General features: G+C 38.4%; 1 protein-coding gene across 1 annotated transcript; it reads left to right on the top strand.

Annotated features, from left to right (window-relative positions):
- Positions 1-101: 101 nt before the first annotated feature.
- On the top strand, positions 102-19,617 carry TRIM23 (tripartite motif containing 23). Its single transcript, XM_084305027.1, has 11 exons — positions 102-212; positions 964-1,126; positions 9,045-9,166; positions 9,972-10,250; positions 10,882-11,064; positions 11,747-11,962; positions 13,021-13,155; positions 14,251-14,380; positions 14,493-14,603; positions 16,054-16,178; positions 16,512-19,617. Exons 1-11 carry the CDS (start codon positions 108-110, stop codon positions 16,689-16,691), a joined length of 1,749 nt encoding a protein of 582 aa, XP_084161153.1. The 5' UTR covers positions 102-107; the 3' UTR covers positions 16,692-19,617.
- Positions 19,618-21,289: the final 1,672 nt, after the last annotated feature.

The raw sequence follows: 21,289 nt of genomic DNA, 5'->3' as shown, positions 1-21,289 counted from the left end.
AGGTGTAGTTGTCTGGTGAGAGTCAGTGGGGGGAGATGCGCGTGCGCACAGCGGGGCGGTGCCCTGAGGGCGGTGGTCGGCCCCTTCGCGCTGCCCGCCCCCACAAGATGGCGGCGCTGGCTGTAAACAGGGCCGGGGCCGCGCAGGATGGCGGCCGTGCCTCCAGCACCGCCGGCAGCGGCAGCCGGGGCTCGGCGGGCGCCGCCGTGAAGGTGAGGCGGGCTGTGCCCTCCTGCGGCCGGCCGGGGGGCGCCGTGAGGGGGGCTGCGAGGCCGGGGGAGGCGGCCCCATAAGCGGGGAGCTGTCCCGGAGCGAGCGGGCGTCGCGTCTGGCTCCCCCGGGGAGGGCAGCCAGGCGGGGGGGGGGGGGGGGGTGCGGTTAGCTGGCGCTGCTCTCTCACGAGGTGTCTTTTTTTTTATTTTTTTTTTATTTTTTTTTTCCACACGGTGATCGATTTTGTTCTTTTTGTTAGCCGTTTGAGGTGTTCTGCCCCCCCTCCCTGCTGTTTGTTCCTGCTCCCTCAATGCTGCGTTTGTAGCTTCATAAGCGGCTGGTTTGGTATGACTGAGACCTCCTCACGCGGATCGGCTCTCAACACAAACTTCATCTGCTTTGGCAGGGTCTTGCCCCTCGTGTCCTTTTACTTATTTATTTATTTTCTCTGCAGGGAAGCATCCACTTTCTTAGGTGTGCTGATTGACAAGTGGGCTTTTCTTGTGGCGGTGCATTAAATGAAGTGAACTAGGGGTGCTCTGGAAGGATGCTGGAGAATTAAAATGTCCTGTTTGGTCTCTTTTCTTCTTTTGTTACTCATATAATCATCCTTTCTGTGTCAAAATTGATGAATCAACCTTTCTGCTGCGATTGCAGAAACTGTTACAAAACATGTCAAATGGTTTATCACATGGAGTCTTCCCCTCCTTACAAGCTCGCAAACAAATGTGGCCTCTTCTTAAATTGTAGGTTCTGGAGTGTGGAGTCTGCGAAGATGTGTTTTCTCTGCAAGGTGACAAGGTCCCCCGGCTGCTTCTGTGTGGCCATACTGTCTGCCATGACTGCCTCACCCGGCTTCCCCTTCACGGCAGAGCGGTTCGTTGTCCTTTTGATCGACAAGTTACTGAATTGGGTAAGGAAATCTAAGTCTAAAGTTCTTAAAAATATTCAGACCAGGATATTTAGAGTGCTGTGAGGTTCTACCAAAAGCGGAACAAAAAATAATTTCTGTTACAGGCCTGCCTGCAGACAGTAGTATACTTGGTCAAAATCTACAATCTCTTGCTTTGATTCTGCTGAAAATTGATGATGTACGTGAATAGCTGGATGACATATGTAGATAGTACATAGGACTCAATAATATGGGTGAGCTAAATGTGTTGACTTCTTTTTTTTTTTTTTTTTTTTTTTTTTTTGCAGTGGAGGACCTTTAATGTACTTTAATATTTCCAATTAATAAACGTGGTATGTTCTTTTTGCTTCAGAGAAGCCAGTAGCACTGTTAAGCATTAGATTATATAGGTATCTCAGAAAAATGAAGTCCTAAGCTTTTAACATTATCTTCTTCTTGAACTTGGGCTTGCAAGCTTCATACCTTAAAGCATTTTTGTGAACTTCTATTTACAAAGTGGCCAGTCTATTTTAAGCTAGCGTTTTCAGGTTCCTGTGTGGGCGTTAGTTTCCTGTTATCATAAATACTAAATAAGCTATGCAATTAAATAGATTTTTCTCTGACAAGCGGTTTTGTCTAGATTCATGATGAAGTGATATACAGGAAAGTACCAGCAATAACAAACCTCTTCTTAAAATATAGAGTAGTTCTAAATGTGAAGTAACTCATACTGGAGTTGTCAAGTTCGAAGTAACTCATAGTTTAAACAGGAATTTCATTATTGCAGAAGCGTATGCAGAGAGTATTTGAAAGCATAAGAAACAGCTTTTATCCCACAGTGGGAGTTTATTTTAGGCAATGACACATGTTTATAATTCCTTTGGAACAGGAATTGCTTAGTGAGCATAGGGTTACAAAGAAAACAAGTTATCATAAGAATTTGTACCAAGATGAACATGTTAATAGAACTGGCTACAGTAGCTCTGAATACCACAGTGGAAAAGAAGTGTTGGATGGAGGAGAATCCTCAGAGTGGGGGATCTCTAGAACAGTAGTCCATGAAAGGAATGTATAATTATCAAATTAGCTTGAATAAGAATTTACTTGGAAGTGAGAGAATTTGCTAGAGTGAGACAAAATATTAAGGCACATTCTGGGATACTTTCATGGAAACAGAAGTCAGGAAAAGAATTATCAGGGTCATATATCATATGAAAGGGGAGTTTGGACTGGGAGGGAAGACAGCTGGAAGGTATGTGGTTAAAAGAGTTAAACTTATTTTATATCCTATCTATGACTGTACAGCTGAAAGTGTGCTTTTATGAGGAATAAATTAGTGCACAGGAATCAAACTTGCTTTTGTGAAACTTCTGTTTAGGACCTCTACTTGTATCTTGTAAACTAAAAGCAGACACTTTTTTTACTGTAATAGGGAACTTGTCACTGAGTAATTTTTACTCTGATTTTTATCAGACAACTGAAAGCATCCTGTAGTATTTTTTTTGAGTTTTAGGTTTAACACAGTTGGAAAAAAACATTAACTGTTTTTTTATAAAAACTTTGTCTTATATAATAATTAGAGGCTTCTGATGAAATGGAAACCTTAGAAGTTTAGTAATCTTTCTGTACAGAGGAAGAGGGAAGAAATGGCTAGTTCTGAAAAGACAAATGACATGCTATGACCAGCAGTTGCTCAGAAAAACTTTAGCAAAACAGCTTGAGAGTAAAAATACTTCTGTGAATAAACATGTTCTGCTTGATGATCTGGGGCAGAACTGGGTTATCCACATTGCAGCTCACCAGGTCTGTAAGAATTGTCTCAAGAAATATTGTTTACAGCATGTGAAAGTGTGCTTTCCAGAGGGCATCTTGTTGTGATCCCTTCTTGAGGAGTCTGTGCGTTTATCTTGTCCTTATCACCTCATAGTTGCTGCTGTTACTTACACCTGCAGAGGTAGTGGTTCTTTTTCCAATAGAGAGCTCAGGAGTGAAGGTCAGAGGGAGGTACGTCAGACCTGTACATGATAAAAGCAACTTCTCGTTCTTTCTTCCTGTCCATATGATGGCTGGTGAGAGAACAAGCTCTGTTTTTGCACATTTCTGCAATTAAATGTTCTACCCTTTAGTGAATTAGCCTCAGGCAGGCATGTAGTATCTAAACCTACTTTATAGTACTGCTGTCAAGAAGAAGTTCTGTCAAAAGAAAAGTTTGTAATCGAGGCATAAGGCTACGTGCATTGAACAAAAGTCCTTAGTAGCTATGGATTTTATGGATGCTTTTAACCTATAGTCATTTAACCTGTGCTATAATTAACCTATAATTAAGCAGATAGAATTGCTTGTTTTCCTTTGCTCTTACTAGTATTAAATTTTATTACTAAATCATTTAATTCTACGTTTGTCTAGCTTCTCAGAAGGATTCTTAAGATCTCTTTAAGAAGTACGCAGGGAGCTATATGAAGGCTGTCTTTTCATGTTTGTTTTCCCTTCCTTCTGAAGTGGATGCTTGGTTTAAATTTGCTGGCCTCTTTCTTCTATGAGTACGTTACCATTTGAGAAGGCAGGATGAGCAGTATTTTGTCAGGATAGATAGTCCACAAGTAAGAACTGTCAATGTGCTTACTTGTTTAGCAAAATATTCTGATAATTCTTAAAAAATCTTGCCATCACAGAAAATGCCTGGTAAATGCCTAGTAAAGAACTGGTAATTCTGAAGCCTGTCTAAACCATGTTACTTGCAGAGTAGTCTAAATAGATTTATTTGTTGCTTGAGACTTTTTTAATGTGACCGATCTTCCAATGGACAATGTTAAATGAGCGTATACTTGTTGAAGGTATGCAAGCTGCCAGGTGAATTAACATTCTTTAACAGAAAAAAGATATAATAGGAAATATTTTTCAATTTTCAGACTTCTGAAGCCATATATCCTGGAGATTCTTTATTTACACAGTATAATCTATGTAACAGTCTCTTTAGAAGAAGACTCCTCTTAGAAAGTTTCTTTCCCTCAAAATATTCTTACGTAGGAGAAGAGGTGATTCATTTCTAGCAACCTGCTTTTTCTCTTCCCTATCCTATGTGGGATTGGAGGGATTTCGTGCTTTTTTTTTTTTTTTTGGGGGTGGGGGGGAGGTTCTTCAGTTTGTTTGTTTTGCAAAGTATGTAGACCAGGGAACTGTTGGGAAGGGTGTGCTTATGTCAGAGACCGGCTTTTCATTATAGCCAAGCAGCTCTGCTGAGGAGACCTTTAGTAGTGTGGCTCAGGTGAACTCTTGTGATCATCATGCTACAGAACCTGAACTACTTTCTCTCATTAAAAATTGTTCAGCTGATGTGTGCAGACTTTGGCATACTCCAGGGAATGCCCACTGGTGTTGTTTACATTTATATATTCTTTCGCTAGTGTTCGAGTGCTAGGATAAAATTTCAAAACATTGTGCAAGAAACTGTGGCTATAATATAACATTCTCTCTTCTTTGTTCAGGTATTTAGACATAAGTCACTCTTTTATTACTTGGATTATTTATAATCCTTCCCCAGACAAGCTTCATGCGTTTGAAAATGGCATTTGTGTTGTTGGCTGGACTCCATCGTAGTGTCTCCATGCCGCTCTGTCACTATCTCGTTCCAGGCTGACAAACTTCCTGCTATTCATGTCTTCTTCTTCCTTAGAAAAGAGACAGTCAGATTGTGCGATGGCTTTGTAATGGGCACAAACATCCCTTGTAGGCATGAGGATGAGATCACTAGACTCTTTTACACTTGCTACCAAAGCAGAATTTGAGCTAAAGTCTAAGAGACTAAGCAGATGTATTTACACAACTCATGTTTTAGCATTGTTTTTTAATATAAAATAAATATTGATCAACTGTGTTGAAAATGTAAGCTGAATATGCAGGATTTTTATAGTCCCTTTTCCAGAAACAGAATATTTGCTAAAATGTATGTCCTTTTGCTGATCGCAGAATCATGTAGCTGTTTGGGTTTGAACAGAACTTGCGGATCTGTTGTTGCCTTTGCGAAACCCTTTCTTGCAAGCAATATTGTGACACATCTGACCCTTAAAAGCATTGCTCTTCATGTAATGAATATATTTGAAGTGTGTGTTTAATGCTACGAAGGTCCTTTTTGGCTTGTATTTCTGTGTGCTGCAAATCCAAGCTGCTTGGGAGCTGGAGATCCCAATGATGAAAATACTGGTTACTGTCCATCTGTGGGTACCAAGCTGAGGAGCAGTGAAACAGGAGTGTTTGGGATGGGTAGGCTGTTCTTCTGGTTACTATAACTGCATGCAGCTCACGGTAATCCATGTCTGTTTGGAACAGGACTCTCACTAGTACTATACACCAGAATTTATGGAGTGTTTGCCAGATCTCAGTGCTGAGCAAGAAAGGCTGAATGCCTGTATAGGATTGCTGAGACAACATCTGAATTCCTGAAGGATGCAGAGGGTGTACAGCTACCAGGCCACCACAGGGCTGCATAATTCGGAAGAGATGAAAGACTCAGGAGAACCAGACAGTTCAACTGGCCTGGACTTTCTCTTTGAGTAGACACTTGGGATATAATTTCTGTGAGTTTGTGTCAGAGGCAGACTCCTGTCAGACGCCAAATATGTGGACTGAAAATGTCAAGAGCTTTTAGAGATCATCTGATCTCTGAACCAACCCCTGGTTACAGTTGCTGTTCTGCTAATCTTTGCATCTGAATTATGAGAGGCAGCCCAGCTTCCTTGATTTGGCATTGCTTTCTAAAATTGTATTTTCCAGATCACACTTGAAGCGAAATTTAAGTTAAATAAAGCAGTCACAAGTATTTCTATCTTTTCTTTTGAACACAGTTCAAAAGATAATAAAATAGATAAGTCAATATCAAGCTAGTACAGGTTATTTGCAAATACAACAAGGCACTTCTGGATGTTTCCTTAGTTATATAAAAGGATGCATATCAGTACCCATGCTCTGCCTGTAACATTGCAAGTGTTGTACTTTGTATCATTGTACTCCAAGGTAGCAAAATCCCCATATTTCTTTTCCTACAGTAAACAGTCTGTGTTCTTCAGTAAACATCTGAATAACATCAGTGTTATGTGAGAAAACTGCCTTTCTTTCAGTGCCCAAAGAAGTGCTCTTTGTATTCAGCAGTCATGTTGGATATAATTCAGTAACTTTTTAAGCTTGTCTTTAATCATAAATAGGTGGTTTCAAGTGCTGAGTAAAATAACTTATTATGAAATCATAAGCATTCATGGATTCTGTGATTCCTGTTAGGAAAACAGGAAGTTTGGAGGCTTAATGGGGATTTGTTTTCCCTTATTAGCTTGAGAATCACAGAATCATTTCATCTGGAAAAGACCTCTGGGATCATCTAATCCAGCCTTTAACCTAGCACTGCCAAGTCCACCATTAAACCATTTCCCTGAGCTCTCTACCTACACATTTGTCGAAGACCTCCAGGGATGGTGACTCAACCACTTCCCTGGGCAGCCTGTCCCAATGCTGCCCAACCCTTTCAGTGAAGTAATTTTTCTTAATATCCAACCTAAACCTCCCTTGGCACAACTTGAGGTCTTTTCCTCTCGTCATATCAGTTGGTGCTTGGGGGAGGAGACTGATCCCCACCTCACTATACCCTCCTTTAAGGTAATTGTAGGCCAATATTTATGTATGTTCTACCAATTTTATTATGAACAGATCATAATAAAGTCCATATACCAACAGCAGGTGACATCTTCTTTGAGTCTTACTGTAGTGTTGAGGCTGGGGGAAGAACACAGGCTTCTTGATTTGTCCCTTCCAAATTAGGAACCATTAACAAATAATTACAACCTGTACCTTGATTGACTATAAGTGGTATATATGAACAGCCTTGTTAGTGTTAATTAGGACTTGAACTGGTCCCAAACTCCGCAGTAATAATGCACAGTTCAGGCTGTAGATATCCTCAGAAACTGATCTGCCCCTGAAAGTAAAAACAACAAGAACACAGAAATGGTTCTCCAATTCTGGTACTCCAGAAACAGGGGAATACAGAAATGGTACACTATCTCTTCTGTGAGGAGAGCCTGAGTGAGTTCAACACAGCTTCTTTAAAAATAACTCTTCTCACATTATCCAGGTTTGTGGAAGTACATAGTTGTGATTCAGCTGTGGTAGTCAGCCTACTGCAGCTAATCAAATATAACTCTCTAGATGTTGTGTAACTACAAAAACATGGGGTTCTGTATACTTGTGCTGTGGTTTGACCCAGCAGGCACCTATGTACCATGCAGCCATCTGTTCACTCCACCTTCCCAGACTTCCCACTGTGTTGGGGGGGAGAAACAGAGGGGTAAAGGGGGCAAAAACATGTGGATTGAAATAAAGACAGTTTAATAGAACAGAAAAGAAAGGTGGAGGAATACTAATGGTAAAGGAATATACAAAATAGGTGATACACGATGCACTTGGTTGCTGACTGATGCCCAAGCAGTGCTGTGTCTGGCCCAGCTGTCCCGGTTCTGTCCCCTTGCAGCTCTTGCACCCCCAGGCTCCTCATTGGCAGCGCTGTGTGAGAAGCTGAAAAGTCCTCGACTTAGTCATGACTGAGCAGTGCTTGTATTGAAGTGTTGGTGTGTTACCAATATGATTCTCATCCTAAATCCAAAACACAGCACTAGGAAGAAAATTAACTCTATCGCAGCTTAATCAATGACAACTCAGTCCTTGAAAATAGCATGTATCCTGTTTGAGGAATACCTGATAGCATCCTACTAGAATGTGTGCTATTACATGTCCATTATATATAACCTCTCTGCTCTGGGGAAGGTGCTGAAGGCTTTCCACCTAAGAAGGTAATTCTGTCTCTCTCAGTTCGAGAATGACAGAAGAGAATGGACCAACCAGTGGTGCCCAACATCAAGACGAGAGGCAGTGGGCTCAAAATGGAACACAGGAGGTTCCCACTGAACGTCAGGAAGTGTTTTGTAATGATGCGGGTGATGGAACAAGGGAACAGACTACCCAGAGTGGTTGTGGAGTCTCCTTCCTCTGGGATCCTCAAAAGACGTGGTCCTGGGCAACCTGCTGTAGGTAGCCTGGCTTGGTAACTTCCAGAGGACCCTTCTAACCTTAACCATTCAGTGATTTTGTAAGGACTAAAAAGTAAACGTCTAGTAGTGCTCGCAGGTGATGCTTCAACAGAGAAAATACCTTTATGATGCTGTTGCTGAAAAAAGTCAGTGGGTTATACTTTCTTGGAGAAGTAATCACTAAGGTGTTCATATGGTACGTAGCCTACTGAGGTAGCATTTAGCAGCAGTCTCCAGGATGCTATTATGTTTTTGATGTTCTTTGTGTTGCTTCCTATTAACCTCTACAAAATAAGAGTGATGCAGCAGTAGACATAGACTTCTTTCTCTCATACTCCCTGCAGGAAAGTAGATCTTTTTCTCTATCAAATAGTTCTGAACATTGTTTTAATTCTTACTTTTTTTTTTTTCTTTTTACTGGGATGATATCTGCAGTAGGTGTTGCATCTTGTGATTCAGGGAATATGAGGTCGGTCGGTGTGAGTTCTTCATAGCTTCTGTTAGTACAGCAGAAATGTTAATGGTACACAATTATGCAAAATGTATTAATTTTTTTAATATGCATTATAGTTTGTGTTCCTTATAGTCCTTAGTTGTTAGCTTTCACAGATTATTTTACAAGTGTTCTTACTGAGTTTTTATAAGCATTTAATAATCTTGGCATTTCTTAAGTTGGGAAAATCTGCATAAACAATAAATAGTTCAATGATGGAAGGAAAGAAGAGGATAGAAAGGTAGTGTGAGCTTAGATAGAAAGTGTGATAGTGGTATCTCACCATAATTATATGTCCTAGTATTTGTCAGAATCTTGCCTGTGGTTTGTGGAGATTCTAATGCTTCTATTCTGCCTCCGTCTTCCTCAAAAATAGGAGATTCTGGTGTCTGGGGCTTGAAAAAGAATTTTGCTCTGTTGGAACTCTTGGAACGTTTGCAGAATGGACCTGCTGGGCAGTGTGGGACGGCAGAAGAAGCTATCGGTCTCTCTGGAGAGGTACTGAGTTTGAAAAAAAGCAAAAAACTGTTACGTTTGCTTAAAATAGTCTTTAGATGGGGAAAAAAATAAGTAACTTCATTGGCAAATGTAATTTCACTATTAAAGTTGTTTTCTTTTAGTATCTAGTATTGAGGTTTTAAGTAATTGCTTCAAAATTAAATTCTAATATGCACTGACTAAATCAAAGAAGTAGTAGTTACATGAAGCATGTGTATTTCTCCCTTTTTTAGACTTCTATCCTTTTTTAAAAAGGTTACTCAGATATTTTATTAACAATAATTTTAGAAGAGTTTTCTAGAACTTACTAGAAACTCTTCCTAAGGACTTCACAGCAACTCCTTGTTCCAAATAGTTGCCTTCTACAGTCATTTGATGTGACTACATCATGTGATAGCATTTCATTATCAAAATTGACTGATTTAGCATCTTATTAACAACTGGTATGCAGATAGTGTTCTAGGAGTAGGTGATTGTTCTAAGTACATAATTTTCTGTTGGTGTTTTGTCTCTGTAAATTTCTCTCTGTTGAAGGAAATGTCTGGAGCCTGATGTATTTTAGCCTACAAATTTTTATAACTTCTACTGAAGCTTGGATTATAGAATCACTGAACACTCCTAGAATAGTATATTGGAGTTTATGGGGAAGAAAACTATTTTATTTTGTAAAGATCTATTAGGAACTTAAAATCAAGTTTTCAAAGCAGTGCATATTGATAACACGTCTTCCATTCGGTTGTTTGTTGTTTTTTTTTCCCAGTAATTGGCATGAAATGTTAACAACTTTTCTTTTCTTTTTTTTAAGAGTATCATTCGTTGTGATGAAGATGAAGCCCATGTTGCATCTGTTTATTGCACTGTTTGTGCCACTCACCTGTGTGCAGACTGTTCCCAGCTTACTCATTCTACAAAGACACTAGCGAAACACAAGCGTGTACCTCTTGCTGATAAGCCTCATGAGAAGACAATGTGCTCCCAACACCAAGTGCATGCTATTGAGTTTGTCTGTTTGGAAGAGGGCTGTCAGGCCAGTCCTCTTATGTGTTGTGTCTGCAAAGAATACGGGAAGCATCAAGGTCATAAGGTACTACTAAGAATTTGTTTCAAGTCATGCCATGGGATGGCTTGCATAATTTTTTATCCAATTACAGTATGCAAGATCATCAGTAGAGAAGGACAGATTCTTGATATGTCTTTATAGAAATAACAGCGTACTGTTCTTTCCTTTTTCCTTCATTTCAGATAACTTCCATAGTAAAAATGACAAGGAAAAAAACATTTTTATGACTTTAAGTTATTTAAATGTTATGGTTGACTGTCCCTTTATTTGATGCTTTTCTGAACTTGTTATGATATTGAATCATCTGTCCCAAAAGTTGTTATTCTTCATGTAAAAACTAGGTTCACCCAACCTGGTGTGGTCCAAGCACAGTTTTTTGTTTTTTGTTTTTTGTTTTTTTTGTGTGTGTGTGTGTGTGTGTTTTTGTTTGTTTTTTTGAAGTAGTTATTGTAAACAGGCAAATTTATATGTGTACATGTGTAATTGCTAGATATGTATCTTAGTGTCAGCATAATCTGTAACTCCTGATGAATGCATTTATCTAATTTATTGAATTCATATAATACATGTAGATTTTAATATTTAGCAAGATATAGAAGATGAATAAGAAAGATATTTGTGCTTGATCTTTGATACATTGCTTTTTAATTAATAGCATTCTGTCTTGGAACCAGAAGCAAACCAGATTCGTGCATCCATTTTAGACATGGCCCACTGCATACGAACTTTCACAGAAGAAATCTCAGATTATTCAAGAAAATTAGTTGGAATAGTTCAGCATATAGAAGGAGGAGAACAAATAGTTGAAGATGGAGTTGGAATGGCCCATACAGAACATGTATGCTATGTTGTTTGTTGTTTTTTTTTCATTTTTACTGTTTATAATAACTCAGATATGGTTTATAAGGTTGTTCTTAAGCTTCTAACAAATGAAGAATTTTTTTTTCAGAGCAGTGAATTATAACTTATTACAATGCTTTCATTTCAAGGAATTGCTCTGAAAATTATACATAGGCTTAGTAAGACAAGACCTTAAGTTCTCTCTACCAAGAGATGAGACTACTGTCTCTACCAAGTTCTCTGTCACTATTGAGACAGCAGGGAAGTTGTAGTCCATCACAGTAGCTTTTAATTTGCACGAAAATAGAGAAGCAGTAGGAAAAGCTGTATAATTGCAAGTATAGTATTGAAGTATAGTGACAGATTGCATGTCTGTCCTCAGGTGTTACAATATTACTGGGGTTTTTAGACCTGGTTGGTCAGTAGGAACTTTCTGGTAGGGTGTGTGTGTATATATATGTTTATATATATACATATATATATAATAAGCTGCTTGATTATAGGAGTGAGTTCTTGGAGGATCTTGGTCTTACTGCTGATCAGACTGTATAACTGCGTATTGAACTTTGATGTAGCTCACCAGATCTGAAAATAATTTAGAAATCAGAATGAAACAAAAAAAATATGCTTCTGCAATCAACCGGTGTCTTTATTGGTCTTGTTCTTTTGTAACACTGTAGGTGCCAGGGACTGCAGAGAACGCTCGCTCATGTGTCCGAGCCTATTTTTCTGATCTTCATGAAACCCTTTGTCGTCAGGAGGAAATGGCTCTTAGTGTTGTTGATGCTCATGTAAGAGAGAAGTTGATTTGGCTTAGGCAACAGCAAGAAGACATGACCATCCTATTGTCACAGGTTTCAACAGCTTGCCTTCATTGTGAAAAGACTTTACAACAGGTGAGTTGGCAAGTGAGCCATAACATCCTGTAACAGAACTAGCACCATGGTTTAAGTTTAGGCTACAAACAAAGTTTGTGTGGTACTCTGCGTTTATTTTCCTTTAGAATGTTTGTCTTAAGACAATAATTATATAACAAGAGATTGCCAATGTTCTTTATAAGGGGGTGTTAAACAAGGATAGTCAGTACAACAGCATCAAATTGTCCAGTTGCTATAAATTTTGTAACATGACTCTTTAGTCTAGAGTAATATGTTTTTGAGGTTTGTGGGAAGGAGGTGAGAGAAAAGTGAAATAAGAAAACGTAAAAATATATATGGGAAGGATTTTACAGTTGTAATTACTAATATGAGTGTTTGAAGATAGTTGTCATGCAAGGCTGGTAGGAAAAACTGTGTTTGGACTAAATAACTTTCTCTAGCATTTGCAGTGTGGGCAATTCAATATCACACTAATGTGTGAAGAAAGTGGCAACATACGGATATCTGGTTGGTGTTTTATTCTCTTTATTTAATGATAACAAAATAAATTGCATATGTAGTGAACAGTAAACTGAGTGTGAGAAGTAACTTCATTAATGTGATATTTATGCAGACTTAAAATTTGTTTAGAACTAGTGTCTGGTTGTTTAGTGAAATGTATGTTCTAACTATGCAAATTTTCTTATTAACTGTGGATTTTGTTCTTGTGTTAAGTACGTTGGCTGCAAAGCAGCAGCTGTATTACAGCTGCTGGAATTATATAAATATTTTTTATGTATTATATTATTCTCTTTTCTAATCTTTATTCTTAAGAGGACTAAGAGGGGTTAAAGATTTTATTTTTTTTTTACAGCCACAGAACCATTTAGTGTCTCCTAGTATTAAGCAAGAATGACACGGCCTACATATTTGTATCATAATTTTAAATGTTTTTTGTAGGTGTTTCTTTAACTGGAGTATTTCTATTTAAAATACTTCATCTCCAACTGTCATATTTACTTATGTCTTGATTTGTTTGTACTAAGCATGTTACTGAAAGAAATGCATTTTCTGTGTTTTTTTCTTTTTCTGTTTAGGATGACTGTAGAGTAGTATTGGCTAAACAGGAAATTACAAGATTGCTTGAGACATTACAGAAACAGCAGCAGCAATTTACAGAACTTGCAGATCATGTACAGCTCGATGCTAGCATTCCTGTTACTTTTACAAAGGTATATTTAATCCCATTCACTTTATGAAGGCCAAATTGTATTTTAAAGAAAGCAGGAATAACATATCTTCACTATGATACTGCATTTATTGCAGCAAATTCAGGCAGTTCAGCATCAAGCCATAGTATCTTTTCAGATGATGAGTACTGTCTGGTATTTGAGCAACAAAACCACTGTGCTATAATTAGTGTGAGAAATAATAATTTAACGTTTAACGACTGGCTACATCAGTAGCTTTCTTTGAACATCAGCTGCTTTCCTTTAAACATTCAGTTAGTATTTGTGAATTCTAGAAGCACCTTTCTTTGGAAATGTCCCTGATTTGCTGTATATTTAGTTCAGACTATGAAATTACACCTTATGTCTTTTGGCTTTTTCACAACAGCAGCATAACTCCTGCACAATGCTTATGTTTCCTGAATATTGCAAACCTTTATTTAAAAACCAAAAAAATCTACTATATATTTCAGTTCATAACACAAGCTTCAGTTCATTCAGTTTTTATGGTAGCTTTGTCTGAACTACAAATAGGGATTCTTTTCCTTGCCTGCAACCAAGACTTATTTTGTGATATGTCTGGTTTTTAAAATCGCCATTTCGGATTACTGCTTAAAGCAATTAATGTTGCTGTTTTCAAGTTGCAAAGGTCTGAAAATGGATTGAGGTGAAGAAGTATAGCAGTGGAGCCTTCAGCAATGAAATGACTGTAGCTGGGAGCATTGATAACGTGACAAAACATAGTGGAAAAGCTACAAAACCAACAGTTTGCTGGTCAGATAATTTTAATTGCTATAAGCAACTTGTTGTGGTGTTTGAGCCACAAATGATAAAAGAATCTGAAATGTTAAGTACAGATACACAAGCGTAAGATGTCTGTGGATGGCTTTTTAGGAGATATGATAACACAGGTAGAAGTTACAAGTTAACATCCAGTAACTTCTGTAGTGGTGATCCATATTATTGACAGAAGTGCCTTGCACTTTTATGGTCCATCCATTTAATGGCTTCACAAATAGTGAGAACATAAGTATCTTACAAATACAGGCCTTATAACATTAATCTCCAAAACTTGTTTGTGTATGCTGTTTCTTCCAGGACAACAGGGTACATATTGGACCAAAAATGGAAATTCGGGTTGTTACTCTAGGATTAGATGGAGCTGGCAAAACAACTATTTTGTTTAAGTTAAAGCAAGATGAATTCATGCAGCCAATTCCAACAATAGGTTAGTCGCAACAACTTAAATGTAAGGATTTTCTGAATGTTTGACTTACCTGTAGAATTTGACTAGCCTATGTTCATAGACAAGATTATAAAATTCAAATGTTTTTATTTAGGTTTTAATGTTGAAACAGTAGAATACAAGAATCTGAAGTTTACTATTTGGGATGTAGGAGGGAAGCACAAGTTGAGGCCCTTGTGGAAGCATTATTATCTCAATACACAAGGTGAGACTAATGCAACTTTTAAACCATATTTTGTCTTCTGACTTGTATTTCAGAGCCAAAAAAGCAATTAATAGAAATCATTTATAATCGTAGAATATTTTTCATCTAATACAAATTTCAGCTGCTAGATTCATGAGTTATAATATTTTAATCTAGTTGTTCATTGTGTCTGCTGTATGATAAGGGTGTCTTCTCCACAAATCCATCAGACAATTCATGAAGCCAAACAAAATTAGAGTTTCTGTTAATCTGGTTTTCTCTGACAACAGTCAAGGTGCAGGGTTCCAAAGTTTGTGTAGTGAAAAGTAGTACTTGTCAGGTACAAAGTTTAAACAGCACTTGAAATTAAAATACTCAGTCTTAGGAGCCTCTAAATTCTACAAAGTTCTGCAACTTCTTTGCATTGCAGTCTGAGATCCTACTTGTGGACTAGATTTCAGAATCAAGCACTTTACTAAAAAAAAATTTGTTATAAATGATGCTGATTTCAAATTAACGCTGTCCTTCTGTAAGTGCTTTGTAGTGTTTTCCAACTTATAAAGGGGCTTCTCTTCATGAATTCACTGTGAATTGCCTGAAATACTTAGGAATGAGAAAACACTAGTTTTACATCCTCTGTTTTGTGCATTGTTTAGCCTTCGTTGCAAACTTTAACATTTTCAATCACCCTCATCTTCACAAACTTTTAAAATTTTGATCTTGGGTTTTTGTTGATGTATTAAATCTTACACAATAAATACCAGTAGCATAGAGTTATGTCAGCCTTTAAGAATTGTAAGCTGGAGACCAAAATCTAATCATTTAACCTGGTGCATCCTTGCAGTAAGTTTTGTTTGGTTTTGGTAGTATTATTTATTTATCTCTCTGTGTATTTAAAACACAGTGAGTTTGAATTCTGTCCACCTAACTCTCTGGTCTTTCTGGCACCTTGGTTACTTTCTGTGGTGCATAGTAAAACTTACTGTCTCTGTGTCGAGTCCATCATAGTCTTTGCAATATCTAGTCCATAGCTCAGGACAGCTGTGCTGATTTGGCTTAACTGTACATTTTGCAGCCAGCTAAAGGAAATTGAAACCATTGTGTGTGAGTAACATAAATGGATCAAAAATGATTTGAACAAGGATACTCAATCCACACAAGGTAAATCTGGTTTTAGACCAAAGCAGTTAAAACTTGCACAGCCTTTTTTTTTTTTTTTTAAAAAAAAAAAAAAAAAAAAAAAAAACTAGGCCTAAAACTGCAGACTTCTTCCTTGTTTCAAGGTGAGTTCTAGATTTTTGTCAAAAGTATAGAGGTATGTAAAGCATTTCAAAGTCTTCTTGAAACTGGAGTTACGTGCTGCTGAGAAACTTTATGTAAAAGACTGCTAGGAGAAAAAAATGTTAGCTGAAAGCTAACTTGACAGTTTGTATTTGAATGTGTGTAAAATGTTTCTTTTTTTCTTTCATAGCGGTTGTGTTTGTTATTGATAGCAGTCACAGAGACAGGATCAGTGAAGCACACAGTGAACTTGCAAAATTATTAACAGAAAAGGAGTTGCGGGATGCCTTGCTCTTGATCTTTGCTAATAAACAGGTACTTGTGATTTTTTTTTTCTTTCTGCTACCCTTTACCTCAGTTTGTGTATCAAATTCAAACTTCCTCAATCCTCCCTTACAGGAATGGGAATGGTAATACGGAAAGGATAAAATGTAGATGTTTTCCATGTATTTCCTTATATTCCTAAAGTGCCTAGTACATTTAGCAGTCTGTTTTTATTTTTGTGATAGCAAGTAGTGAACTTGTCACTGTTTTATTTGATTTTGAGGTTTGGAAAGCTTTTATGTAATCCATAGCCTTAATCTAAGCTGTCAGTTTAAAATGTTTGAGTACAGAATAACTGAGTCTGTGTATCTGATTCTGTTGCAGGATGTAGCAGGCGCCCTTTCAGTAGAAGAAATTACAGAACTGCTGAGTCTCCATAAGCTCTGCTGTGGCCGTAGCTGGTATATCCAGGGGTGTGATGCCCGAAGTGGTACGGGACTTTTTGAAGGATTAGACTGGCTTTCAAGGCAGTTAGTGGCTGCTGGTGTCCTGGATGTGGCTTAATTTCAGAAGAGTCATGTTTGTTCACTGTTGTGTTTGCATGACTTAGGATGTTGTAACCAGTTCTGCCCTCTGAAGAGGGGAATTTATTTAAAGTTGATGGTTACAGAAAAGTACAAGCCTTTATTCAAGATTGGATAATTGGTTCAGTAAACTCGTGCAGTTAATGTTTTTGACATCTGATACATGTACAAGTGATGAAATGGGCTAGTTACAAAGGGGCCTTGAAAATTCTTTTTGTTGAAATAAAGTTGTTAATGCTTAAAGTTCTTTTCTGATAAAATACGCATGAGAGTTCATCTAATAATCCTAATAAGGTTGCAGAAGTTAATGTCAGGAAAACTTTGAGTGGTTTAGAAATGCTTTCCCAAGAAATTATTCCAAAATCCATCCTATGTTATTAGAATAGCCAGCTCTGGTCATTAGTCAGAAATAAATTATGCTACTTTTTAATATCTTAAATGCATTCAGCTAAAGCTGGCATTGGAAATTACATGCAAATACACTGCAAAAGGAAAATGCTTCCCCTGTTATTTATTAACTTCTCTGTTACTGGATGGGAGCATAATAGCAAAGAAAACTGAGAATGGGGAACAATGTAGTGCTAACTGGCTGTGGCATTGTTTAGCTGGGTGTTTTCTATTTTTTATTTTTTTTTCTAAGTCTACATATGCTAAATTATTTATGGACAGACTATAGTGACATTAAGGTGAAAATGTTTTGTGAATTCTTGAGGACATAATCTCTAAAGGCAGATTAAGTTTGCTCCTCAAGAAGTCAAATGAAGCTTAAAAAAAAAAGACCACCTTAAAGAAGCAGTGTGGTGTAATATCAATCCACCTATGTACTTGTATGTAGAAATCAAGCTTTCAGATTAAGGTAGTGGCCTTAAAATAAAATGATGTAAAAACAGTATTCACTAATTATAACTCTTACTTACAAAAGCTGATGGCAAAATGTGATGTAAACCTTCTGTATTAAGATTTTTAATTCTTACTGCATCTTCTACATGCAACTGTCACCGGTGCCTCTGTTTTCAAAGGTCACTCATTCACAAACCCATGTAATATGTGTGTAGCACTGTCTAAATTTAGAAAAGGTTGTGGTCACTTACTGATATCTCCTTTTCTGCTGCACACGCAGTTTTGTTAAGTTTTATCTGACTGGTATGCATACAAGAAACTTCTGGTCTTCTCCTAAGTGCACAGCCACTGCCAATTGAAGAAGCCATGCCATGACCCTCTTCACATCAGTAAAAGAGCAAGGAAGAGCATAGCCAATGCAGACCATCTTGTCTTACTGCGGTAGAAGTAAACAGGAAGAACCACGCAGTGGAACCAAGCAGCATTGTTGCACAGATAAGTAGGTAGATCTTTTTGACACACTGAAAAACATATTAACCAGTGAAGGCTGTGAATCTCACCCAGTGAGGGAAATTTGTCTCATGGTCTGTGGCTGTGGCTTTTTTGTATTGTCAGCTTTATGATGCTTTCCCACTACATACTTTAGGTAAGGCCAAGAATGTATAAACTAGTAATTTAGTACATTTGCACTTTTCTTCAAGAGGAAGCAGTTAAAGAACTACTTCCTCATAATGACACTTGTTCATAGTTTTCTCTTGTTACTTGTGTTTCATGTAAATGATGTTAAATGCAGCTTCAGATTAAGCAGGTCTCATTACTTGAATAGTAGCTGAAAGAACACTAAGCTTTAAAATAGTAATGTTTGTGAAACAGGCTTCAGTGCCTGCATAGGTACTGAGAAGGGGTAGTTACTCTTTCTGCAGATTACCTGATTAATCTAGAAATAGTTTACATTGGGCTGAAGGGCATTTTTTCTGCACCACCGAACTAACAAAAAAAATCATCCTCCCCAGCCTGCAACTTCTTGCACAATACACAGTTGGCTGCTCTTGACTTGAGCATCTGCTCAGCCTGTACTGCAGAGCAGTTCCAGATATAGTTAGTGCTGACTGTCTGTTCATAGCGCTCTTTTTAAAACATTAATAAGGTCTGCTGGTGTGGTAGATAGTTTTTCCAGGAAGACATCTGTTCTCAAGAAAAACCTGAACCTGTAACTTTATTATAGCTGGTTTCTGTGTCAGTTATACGGTGCCCTCATACTCTGTAATTATATTTCTAATTACTACTAAAAAATGTTCGAGGTGACCAGTTTGTGAGTTGTTGGATTTTTTTTTTTTTTTTTTTTGTGGCAGTATTTGAGGGCAGAGGAAAAATACTCATGCATATTTCTGAGTACAAAGGATTGCTTGCTTGTGACATATGTGGAATACTACCATACAGTGTTTTTAGTGGAATTTATTTAAGATGACTTAAAGTAACTGTGAAGGTATTGCGTTTGTCTGTGAACTCTTCAGTGTAAACAGGTACACTGAGAGGTTTATTTGTATTATAAGTTAATACTATATATAAACTGCTTCAGTTATAAATTTAAGCTTGTTTCACCAGTTCTGTTGAACTTCAGTTTTAGTGTACTGACTTATGCAAAGAAGTAGTTCCTCAACTAGAGCTTATTCAAGTGTTACTAACTATGAGGATTATTTGAAAAGGCTGATTAACTTTTCATGAGATTTTGACTTAATTGTGAAATTGAGTAAATGCAACATCTAGTGACAGTGTTGTGGCATTCTTTAAACAATCTTGGCTCAAAAATAGTGTGTCTAGGCTAACTGCAAAAATCATGTTTTATCACACGATGTGGTCTTTCTGTATGTTACCTTCAAATTCATTGTGGAAGGGGTGGTACTTGAGGGCTTTCTTCTGAGATGGTTCCAATTTCTGAACTGATGGATGTTACCTAATGATTTTTGGAAAGAAAGGGCTCTTTTAATGGAAACAATTCATGAGCTGTAGAGTTGTCCAGAAAAATGAGTTGTTTTTTTTTTTTCAATAAAATTATCTAAAACTTTTGGAGATCTAGCTTTCTTTTAATAAACTTGCCCCTTTTTGATAGTTATCTAAGACCAGAGGTGTGCTACATCTAACATACTATAATGTTCTTGTTTGATGCCTGAAGATAGCTGTTACCCCGAGGAGGCTTACTTTATTGAGATAAAAGGCTTTCAAGGGACTGAATTTGCTTATCACTTATCTGTTTTCATGAACTTACCACAGTTGGAAACTCCGGGGTGCTATGGTGTTAAGTGAACATAAACACTCAAAGTTAACACTACAGTATTTACAGTAGACTTAACTATCCACTATAATATAGGGTCCTATTTAGCCACAGGTTCACAACAGTTTTAAAAGGTATCTAAGGACTACATCAAAACACTGGACGTGAGCTTAGTTTGAAAAAAATCATAGCAATTATCTCAAATGAGTTTTTCAGCAGAACTGGTGGTGGTTGTAGGCTTTTAAGTAAAAATCAGGCCAAAAAGAGATTCACAAGGCTAAAACAATGAGAAAGGAAGCATTCAAAGAAAAAAAAAAGGCACATTTTGCATGGCACTTTGTAAGCTGCCGTTGCATAAATTGATTACTTGCTCATTCAGTCCAAATAAATGTGGACCATCTCTGAAGATCATATATTGTCATAATAAAACATACACAACAATCTAATTGTTGATAATAGAATTGTTAAGGTTGGAAAAACCCTCCAGGATCATCTGGTACAACCAGCCCCCTACCACCAATGTCACCCACTAAACCGTGTGCCCAAGCACCACATCCAACCTCTCCTTGAGCACCCCAAGGGACGGTGACTCCACCACCTCCCTGGGCAACCCATCCCAGTGCCTGACTGCTCTTTCTGAGAAGAAATGTCTCCAAATTTCCAACCTGAACCTCCCCTGGCACCATTGAGGCCATTCCCTCTGCTCCTATCACTAGTTATCTGTGAGAAGAGACCACCCCCTGCTCCCCACACCTTCCTCTCAGGAAGCTGCAGAGAGCAATAAGGTCCCCCCTGAGCTGCCTCTTCTCCAGGCTGAACACCCCCAGTGCCCTAGGACTTGTGTTCCAGGCCCTTCACCAGCTTTGTAGCCCTGCTCTGGACACACTCCAGGGCCTCGATGTCTTTCTTGCAGTGAGGGGCCCAAAGCTGAACACAGCACTGGAGGTGCGGCCTCACCAGAGCAGAGCACAGGGGGACGATCACCTCCCTGCTCCTGCTGGCTGCACTATTCCTGACACAAGCCAGGATGCCGCTGGCCTTCTTGGCCACCTGGGCACACTGCCGGCTCACGTTCAGGTGAGCATTGACCAGCACCCCCAGGTCCTTTTCCTCTGCACAGCTTTCCAGTCACTCTGCCCCCAGCCCGGTAGCGCTGCATGAGGTTGTTGTGGCCAAAGGGCAGGACCCGGCCCTGAGCCATGTTGAACCTCATCCCACAGCCTCTGCCCATTGACCCATCCTGTCCAGGTGCTTCTGCAGGGCCTTCCTACTCTACTACAGATTGACACTTCCCCCCAGCTTGGTGTTGTCTGCAGACTTAGGGTGCACTTAATTCCCTCATCCAAATCATCAGTAAAGTTATTAAAGAGGATGGGCTGCAACACCAACTGCTGGGGAACGCCACTGGTGACTGGTCACCAGTGGGATTTAACGCTATTCACCACCACTCTCTGGGCCATCCAGCC

The sequence above is a fragment of the Netta rufina genome (genome assembly GCF_964035555.1).
Source record: "Netta rufina genome assembly, chromosome: Z".
Lineage (NCBI taxonomy): Eukaryota > Metazoa > Chordata > Aves > Anseriformes > Anatidae > Netta > Netta rufina.
Note: the sequence above shows the minus strand (reverse complement) of the source record. Positions and strands in the feature narration are given on the sequence as shown.